This window comes from Dama dama, chromosome 10 (genome assembly GCF_033118175.1).
Source record: "Dama dama isolate Ldn47 chromosome 10, ASM3311817v1, whole genome shotgun sequence".
Lineage (NCBI taxonomy): Eukaryota > Metazoa > Chordata > Mammalia > Artiodactyla > Cervidae > Dama > Dama dama.
In genome coordinates, this window is record NC_083690.1 from 34,649,958 (window position 1) to 34,659,841 (window position 9,884).

The following is a 9,884-nucleotide window of genomic DNA, read 5'->3' on the forward strand; positions in this document are numbered from 1 at the left end:
CTAGGCAATCTATAGATTCAGTGCAATCCCTTTCAAAATACAAAGGACAGGGGTGATCTGGCCGAGTTAGGCTGCTGTCTGCTGCCTCGGAGTCGCTGCTGCCACTGACATGGCTAGTCTGTCGTGGGGAGAAGGAATTCCAGGCCAAGGAAGCTGGGCTCTGCGATCCCACAGCGGCTGCAGCCCTGAAGTGGAGAAGGACACCCAGGAGAACCTGACCATCCTTCAGACCTACTTCTGGCAGGACAGGGATGAAGTCCTGGATAACCTCTTGGCCTTTGTCTGCACCATCCAGCCAGAAATCCATGAAAACTATTGCATAAATGGATAGAGGCCGAAGAAAAGTGCCTGTTCCATGGACTGGTGTTTTTAATGCCTTCATGGAACCTGAGGCTTGAGCAAGGCTGGAGTTACAGTCTTACAAAAAGGCATTAAATTATTTCTGTGTTGTATATAGTAGGTCCCTTCCCTTTTTGAAAAATAAAAAACATAGATTCTTTGTACAGGCTGCAGGCTTATCCAGAGATTGTATCTTTTTACCTCATATATCTTAGAAATTTAATGGATATATGTTGTCTGTTATCTATGCCTTTTTGGTCAAGCAGCATATTATCAACACTGACTTTTTCTTTCTTAGATAGTTTTTAAAAACCCAATTTTCTTAAGAAAGAAAGGGATTAAAATATTTTTTCCCTAAATCTCTCTTGAAGGTCAGGAGCTTTATCTATGAAAAAGTAGTAAATAGTTATTTGTAACTGATGTGAAGCAGCAGCCAGCCTTAATATGGTCCTTTTTCCAGCTAAGAGTTAGAACAATGGGTCCTAGTACTGGGCTGCTTTTAGTTTCTTTTATTCAAAATTGCTAGATTAGAATTCACTAACTTGTTACATGTTACTACTTGATGTACTGAAAATCATTTAAAAGTAAAGACTATCATGCATTTCCCCTCCCCCTCCCCCCAAAATACAAAGGACATGTTTTCAAAGAGCTAGAGCTAATAGGTTTTTTTAAGCTCTGACATCTACTTAAGAAAAAAAAATTTTTTTAATTTATTTAGTTGGCTGCACCAACTAAATAAGATCGCAAGATCTTGGATCTTTGCTGTGGCATGCAGGATCTTTTAGTTTCAGCATTCTAACTCTTTTTTTAAAAAATTAATTTCTTTATTTTCATTGGAAGATAATTACTTTACAATATTGTGGTGGTTTTTGCCATACTTCAACACATAGGATCTAGTTCCCTGACCAAGCATTGAACCCAGGCCCCCAGCATTTGGGGGCTTAGAGTCTTAGCCACTGGAACACCAGGGAAGACCCTACTTTTTAAAATGTATGTATACAGTAGGTCCTTACTGGCTATTTATTTTAAATATAGTAGTGTGTACATGTCAATCCCAAACTCTGTAACCATCCCTCCCTACCACCCTTCCCTCTGGCAACCACAAGTTCTACAACAAATAGTTTTAAATTTTGCATGGAAACACAAAAGACCCAAATAGTCAAAACAATCTTGAGAAAGAAGAACTGAGCTGGAGGAATCACATTTTCTGACTTCAGACTATATTATAAAGTGACAATAATAAAAACAGTACGGTTCTGTCGCAAAAACAGACAGAAATCAATAGAACAGAATAGAAGGCCCAGAAGTAATGTGACCACATACTCATGATCCATTAGTCTACAACAAAGGAGGCAAGAGTAAATAATGGAGAAAACAGAGTCTTTTCTGTAAGTGGTGATGGGAAAACTGGACAGCTACATGTAAAAGAATGAAATTAGGGGGCGGGCCATCCATGGTCATCCTGGAACTGTGGATTCCACTTTTGCAGAACTCTGATATCTGTGGACGCTAACACGGACTTCATTTAAAGAAATCCATGGACCACTAATGGAAAAAAACGTGAATCAGTTTGCATTTTGGCATTCAAATCTTAGCACTTTGGGAAAGCATCAAGTACAAGTTTTTGAAGACCCTGGGGCCTACCATGATTATGCGTTCAAGATTTGAGTTTGAATCACTTCATCAAGACTTAGATCCTCTTCAAAAGCCTCAAGTCTCACCTGTATTAAAGCTCTCCTTTGAACCCTCTTACAAAAATAAAAGCTTAAATGACTGGAAAAAAAAAAAAAGAATGAAATTAGAGCATTTTCTAATACCATATACAAAAATAAACTAAAAATAGATTAAAGACCTAATATAAGTCCAGAAACTATAAAATTCCCAGCAGAAAACATAAATGGAACTCTCTTTGACATAAATCATAGCAGTATATTTTGGGGGGATCTTTCTCCTAAAACAGCAGAAATAAAAGCAAAAATAAAGAAATGGAACCTAATTAAACTTAAAAGCTTTTGCACAGAAACTTCCCAGATGGTCCAGTGGTTAGGACATCACCTGCCAATGCAGAGGATATGAGTTCAATCCCTGGTCCAGAAAGATTCCCACGAGCCAAGGGGCAGCTAAGCCCCCGCATCACAACCATTGAACTCCTGTGCACCCTAGAGCCCGTTGTCTGCAGCAAGAGAAGCCGCCGCAATGAGAAACCCATGCACCACGACCAGAGAAAGCCAGATTCTGAAGCCCCGGAGGGTTGAGAACTGCTCTTCTGTGGGTCTCCTCCATCCCCCTCCCAGTCCTCGGGCTCAGGGTCTCACCCGTGCTCACTTCCTCCCCTACCCTTGGGTTACGATTATACATTTTGATCCACCAGCCGTGGGCTGTAACAGAGCTTATTAACTCAGTTTCAGTGAGTCACATGACAGGTTTTGTCTGGAGCAGGGTGCTCTCCCAAACACCGGCCAACTTTGGTTTCACAAAGCTCTGTCTCTCCCTGACCACAGCAACTCCCGGTACCCTCTCCATCTCGGGGATATCTCAAGGTAGCATGAGAAAGACTGGGTGACTCCATGCATTGTCATCGTGCTGGGGGCCCACCCAGAAGTGGGGCAGGAGGCTGTCCCCTCCCTACGCACAGACTGACTATGCACAGCCAAGGCTCACATTCTAAAGAGAGACCAAGGCCAAGGCAGGCTGGGACTCTGGTGGACAGTTCAGCTGCCCACAATCAGCATTGCAATGAGGGCCTCCTTTCTGCAGAGGCACTTAATGGCCATCAGAGAAATGAGGCAGGAGGAAGTGGGGCGGGGGGCACAGAGACACTGGAATGGGCACAGAAGAGTCAGCCGGGTGCCCTGGCCATAGCAGGACCGGCTTCAGCTTCTCAGCCTCCCGCCTTAGCTCAAGCCTGCAGTTAACACTCACTCAGCAGTTACCACGTGCCAGGCATTAAGATAAGTGTTTCCCGTGCATTAAGCACCTTGTTTCGTCCTCATGGCCAACCCATGAGGCAGATAGTTCTGTTACGCTCATTTTACAGATGTGGAAACTGAGGCCAGGAAGCTCAATTAACTTCCTCCAGCATCACAGAGCCAAAAATGGAGGGGCCTGGGATCAAACCCATCTGACTCCTCAGACCGAGTGGTCTCTCCCTTATTTATTCATTTTTCTTTGTCACTTAAACTGATTGACTTGGTTTGCATTTCCTCAGAAACAAACCCTGAGATGAGGGCCCAGGAGTATGTAGTTTATTTAGGAGAAGCAGACACACCAGCAAGAAGGGCAGGCAGCCAGAAGGGTGTGTTGTCAAGCCTGTAATTGATTGTGAAACACAGCAACTTGTTGGCAGATGGCAGAGTACACATCCCCCAGGGCTTTTTCCACTGAGGAGTTAGGGACTGGGGATGGTGGTTAGATATCTATTTTATTTTTGTTAATTTTATTTGTACTATATTTATTAACAGAACATGATGTTTTCCTTTCTACTACTACACTGATGCGTGCTCAATGGCTCAGTCATGTCCAACCTTTTCAACCCCATGCTCTAGCCCACCAGGTTCAACCCCTGTCCGTGGGATTCTCCAGGCAAGAATACTGAAGTGGGTTGCCATTTCCTTCTTCAAGACATTCACTCTAATTAGCCATTGGTTGAGGGCTGCCTGGAGCTCTTCATTCCCTGGTATTTCTGGCAAGGAATGAAGTACCCAGACACAGAGCCACAGATCCTCCTGACTGTTGGAAGAAGTCAGGAGCACATTGAAGGTACAGCCCGAGGGAAAGGGGCACAGACAATACAGCTTCTGTACACTTTACTCTAAAAGGGATAAGTGCATGTAGTAAGAAGTTTAAACACCCCAGAAAAGTACTAATAAAGGTCTTGTAATATCTTCTGTCTCCCTGACTCCCATTCTGACTTGCCAAAGGCAACCACCCTTGATAGTCTGAGTCTGTCAAGTTGCTAAGCATACAAGCATCTTTATTTACACAAATAGGATAATACAGTACCTGCCCTTATGCACCTTGCTCTTTTTTTTTTTTTAAACTTAAAAATATGTCTTGGGGGACTTCCCTAATGGTCCAGTGGTTAAGAATCTACGTTGCAATGCAGGGGACATGGGTTTTATCCCTGGTCTGGGAATTAAAATCCCGCATGCCACAGGGCAACTAAGCCCATGAACTCCAACTACTGAGCCCGCGCTCTGAACCAAGAGAAGCCACCACAAGGAGAAGCCCAAGTACCACAACTAGAGAGTGGCCCCTGCTCGCCACAACTAGAGAAAGCCCACATGGAGCAATGAAGAGCCCATGCAGACAACAATAAATAAATGAATTTTTTAAAATCTTAAAAATATATATATCTTGTCTGAATCTCCTATGAAGGAGCGATTAGGTTGTTGTCAATTTTCTCTCACTGTGAAGAGCGCCGCCTGCATCCTTGTACATGTGCTTGTGTGCAAATGTGTAGGACACATTCCTGGAGGTGGAATTGCTGGGTCAATGGTATGTGTGTTTAACCTTTTAACGCATGCTCCCAGACCATCCAAAGAGGCTGGACCAGGAGACACACATGCCCGCTGTAGGACAGAGTTCCAGCTTCTCCACCCTCCCCGGGGGCACGCCTCTCCTCACCATCATCTGCTTCAATCCTCTCATGAGCCTGGCTGCCACTCTACCAGATCTGACGAAACAAACAAGAACCGCCAGATGAGAACCAGAAAAGACATTCCATTCAGCGCTCGCTTCAGCAGAGGGGTCAGATGCGTCATTTGCATTTGGCAGGGACTCACGGGCCACTGGGGAGTGGGACAGTTTCATCGAGGAAGGAAGTGAGGAACATGTAGTAAAATCTGGCGCACAAGTCATGCTGCCTGAATCAGAAGCAGCTCTGCCTGTCCGGGCTCAAAGTGAGGACAACAGAAAACCCCTGAAGGCTGAATCCACCGCCACCAACTTCCCTGACTACAGAAGCTATTTAGAAACCCCTCAAAGACCCAGTCAGAGTGTTGTGAATGGCCAGGGCAGTCCTGCCAGTCTTTTGAACATCTCTGCTGGTAGTGATGATAGTGTATTCGATTCTTCTCCTGACATGGAAAAATTCACTGAGATTATAAAAAAGATGGACAGCACCGTGTGTATGCCCCAGAAGAAAAAGAAGCCCAGGCTGCCAAGCTTCCCCGCCCCTCACTTTGCCATGTGGCCTATTCAAGAGGACAGTTTAGAAAAGGTGTTTGATCCCAGCGTGTTTACCTTTGGTTTGGGGAAGAAAAATGAAGGCCAGTTGGAAATGTCAGCAGCTTCACATTTGATGCAGAATCTTGACACCAAATCCAAATTGGGGCCCAAACGTTCATCCACTGAACAGAGTGTCCTTTTCAAGTCCTTGCAGACTCACACTAATGGGAAAGGCGAGCCCCCGGCAGCTCCAGAAGTCAATGACAAAGAGAACAAGGATGTCCCAAATGGTGGAGTCAAGAGATCAAGGCTAGAAAAAAGTGTGCTTTTCTCAACCTTGTTATCTTCTCTACCACAAGACAAAATCTTTTCTCCCTCTGTAACGTCAGTCAATACCATGACCACATCTTTCAGTACAGCTCATAGTTCTTTTTCTCGACCTTCCATGCTGCAGCCCGTGGCTGAGAGTGCCCCATCCTGTGGTTCAGAGAAAGAACAACCAAGTCTGCCAGCCAGTAACTTAAAGCTCTTCAATTTCAACTCATCAGATACGTCTCATTCGGGATTGAAAAGTCTGAGCCCCATGGAAAAGTGCCTGCAAAAAGAGGAAACCAAAAAGGATCTGGATCAGCGAAGCAACCTTCCCACGCCAGGAACTAAATTTTCTGAGTTTTCAAAACTGGAGACCAACGGTGATAGGTCTAATCATACTGAAAGTGTTCTTAAATTGAACTTGCCGAGCTATGGAAGCGGTGACACAGACTTCACTGGTCTCTTCAAAGCCAGCCGGTTTGACCCAAGCATTTCTTTTTCTGGAATGGCATTATCAGATACAACAACACTTAGAGGGAGCGTCCAGAATAAAATCAATCTCCAACCTGGAAAAGTAGTAATATACAGCGAGCCCAGCGTCTCAGAGGCGTGTATTGAAGTGTTCAGCGACGTGGAGGATTGTAGCTCCTGGACCCTCTCTCCTGTGATACAAGTAAAAGTCATTTGAGGATGTTGGATGTTGTATGAGAAACCAAAATTTGAAGGGCACTCCATCCCCTTAGAAGAAGGAGAATTGGAACTCTTTGGTCTCTGGGGTATAAAAGATATTTTGGAAAGAAATGAGGATGAGGCAGTGTTGACTAAGCCCGTGGTGACTGGATCAATCAGACTTGTGGTCTAGGATTACAGTTAGTCAGATTGACTTATTTACTGAACCAGAAGGGTTAGGACTTCTAAATTCCTACTTTGATGATACCAAAGAAATGCAGGGGTTTGGCATAATGCAGAAGACTTGTTCCATTAAAGTACATTGGGGCACATGGCTGATTTATGAAGAGCCTGGATTTCAGGGTGTCCTTTTTATCCTGGAACCTGGTGAATACCCTGACGTATCCTTCTGGGATACAGAGGAGGCATATATTGGATCCATGCGGCCACTGAAAATGGGTGGCTGTAAAGCTGAATTCCCTACAGATCCTAAGGTAGTTGTTTATGAAAAGCCTTTCTTCGAAGGAAAATGTATGGAGCTGGAAACTGAGATGGGTAGGTTTATCATGGAAGGAGGTGGAACAGAAGAAACCACTGGAGATGAACATTTGTCATTTATATCAGTGGGATCTATGAAAGTTCTACGAGGCATTTGGGTTGCTTATGAGAAGCCTGGCTTTACAGGTCATCAGTATTTGCTTGAAGAAGGAGAATACAAGCGCTGGAATGACTGGGGAGGTTACAGTGGTGAACTTCAGTCTTTACGACCCATATTAGGTGAATTTTCAAATGCTCACATGATAATGTACAGTGAAAAAAAACTTTGGATCCAAAGGTTCCAGTATTGATGTATTAGGAATTGTTGCTAATTTAAAGGAGACTAGATACAGAGTGAAGACACAGTCTATTAATGTACTGAGTGGAGTATGGGTAGCCTATGAAAATCCTGACTTCACAGGAGAACAGTATATACTGGATAAAGGTTCCTATACCAGCTTCGAGGACTGGGGAGGCAAAAACTGTAAGATCTCCTCTGTCCAACCCATATGTTTGGATTCTTTCACTGGCCCAAGGAGACGAAATCAGATTCACTTGTTTTCGGAACCACACTTTCAAGGTCACAGTCAATGTTTTGGAGAAACAATAAGTCAAACTGATGATTCATTCTCTACCAAGTCTTGTAGAGTTTTAGGAGGCAGCTGGGTTGCATATGATGGAGAAAATTTCTCTGGGAATCAGTACGTGTTGGAGGAAGGCCACTATCCTTCGCTCTCTGCAATGGGATGCCAACCTGGAGCAAATTTCAAGTCTCTTCGTTTTACAGATGTTGAATTTTCTGAACCAACAATTATTCTTTTTGAAAGAGAAGACTTCAAAGGAAAAAAGATTGAATTTAATACAGAAATAGTTAATCTCCAATCCCTAGGATTCAACATGCACATACGCTCTGTCCAGGTGATTGGTGGCATATGGGTGACTTATGAATATGGCAATTACAGGGGCCGACAGTTCCTATTGTCACCAGCAGAAGTACCTAAGTGGTATGAATTCAGTGGCTGTTACCAAATAGGTTCTCTACGACCTTTTGTTCAGAAGCGAATTTATTTTAGACTTTGAAACAAAGCAACAGTGTTACTCATGTCAACCAATGGAAACCTAGCGGATCTGAAGCTTCTCAGAATACAGGTCATGGAGAATGTCGGTGCTGATGACCAGATTTGGATTTATCAAGAAGGATGCATCAAATGCAGGATAGCAGAAGACTGCTGCCTGACCGTCGTGGGGAGCCTCGTAACCTCCGGCTCGATGCTGGGCCTGGCGCTTGAACAGAACGCTGACAGTCAGTTCTGGAGCATGAAGCCTGACGGCAGGATCTACAACAAGCTTAAGCCAAATTTAGTTTTAGATACCAAAGGGGGCACACAGTATGATCAAAATCACCTTATCCTCAACACTGTCAGCAAAGGGACGTTAACACACGTGTGGGAAGCCATGGTCCTATAGACCCGAATAAAGAACACAGGAAAAATAATTCTGGAAGTCTTCCAGAGCTACCTTACTTAAACAGAAAGAAAGGAAAAAAGGCCTGCTTCTGGAAGCACGAAGAAGAGAGTAGACCTGCTTCCTCAACAAATCTAAAGTCTCTCTTGAATCACAGTCCCGTGACCAGGGCAACCTCTCATCTTATCAAAAGACTGTGATCATTTTAAACCAATCATCTGTCCTCTTGTTTCTTCCCTTTCCTTTCAGGAGCTGCTTAAACAGGTTTCCTCCTTAGCCGCTTTAGGGTGCTTTTTGGGAAAAGTTATACTAAGACCTTAAGAGACTATGTGCGTTTTAAATTATTTCCAAAGATAGAGAACAGGAACAAACTTACCAACCTTGCAGGCCTACAAGTCCTGTACACTTTAAAGGGAGGGACAGAAGCTCAAGTTTGTAAGGTAGGAGACGCTTCAGCATCTGAGAAGAAATCATTTATTAGGCCTGTAATTTTGGTCCCTGACCCTCTGTTTTCTGGACTCATTAATTATGCTATTCAGACATATTTTACAGAACTAAGTATAAACCAAGTATGTTTCTGTTAATATTAAAAATTAGCAAATTTACAAAGAAAAAAAAAAAAGGAAGGCACAGGGATATCTTGATTAGAAGCTGTTGGTCAGGAAGCTGGAGAAGGGATAACTATAAGCAGACATCTGTGATTGATTTGGGAGTTTGTTTCTCTAAAGATTTTTTGTGTGTGGGAAAAAAGTCTTTATTGAATTTGTTACAATGTTGTTTCTGTTTTTTATGTTTTGTTTTTTTGGCCACCAGGCATGTGGAATCTTAGCTCCTCTGACCAGGGAATCAAACTGGCACCCTCTGCACTAGAAGGTGAAGAGTCTTAACCACTGGTTTTCAGTCGCTCAGTCGTGTCTGACTCTTTGTGGCCTCATGGACTGTAGCCCACCAGGCTCCTCTGTCCTTGGGATTTCCCGGGCAAGAGTACTGGAGTGGGTTGCCATTTCCTCTTACAGGGCATCTTCCCGACCCAGGGATTGAACCCAAGTCTCTTGTGTCTCCTGCATTGGCAGACAGGTTCTTTACCACTGGACCTCCAGGGAAAACCCTGGTTTTCTGGGCTGGTTGCTACAGAGTCTCTGCGTCAGAGTTCTGTTGTCACCTATGAGACCAATGTCTATTTGTGGTTCAGTCTGTCATCCCTGAAGATGCAAGCTCTCTTCCATCCTTAGAAAACCACTCTTCTTTTCAGAGGGAAAGCTCAGTCACCATTCAGATGCCAGCTCTTTGCTAAGGATTTCTGCAGGCTCTCTTTCCCCCATCAGAATGTCATCTTTTCTACGTGGTTTACCCATACCCTTGATTCTGCTTTATATGGTGTTAAAAGAAGGTGC

At 43.8% G+C, this 9,884-nt stretch overlaps 1 protein-coding gene across 1 annotated transcript; it reads left to right on the forward strand.

Annotated features, from left to right (window-relative positions):
* The first annotated feature begins 1,036 nt into the window (after positions 1-1,036).
* On the forward strand, positions 1,037-6,508 carry LOC133063236 (beta/gamma crystallin domain-containing protein 1-like). Its single transcript, XM_061152358.1, has one exon. It carries the CDS (start codon positions 5,198-5,200, stop codon positions 6,506-6,508), a length of 1,311 nt encoding a protein of 436 aa, XP_061008341.1. The 5' UTR covers positions 1,037-5,197.
* Positions 6,509-9,884: the final 3,376 nt, after the last annotated feature.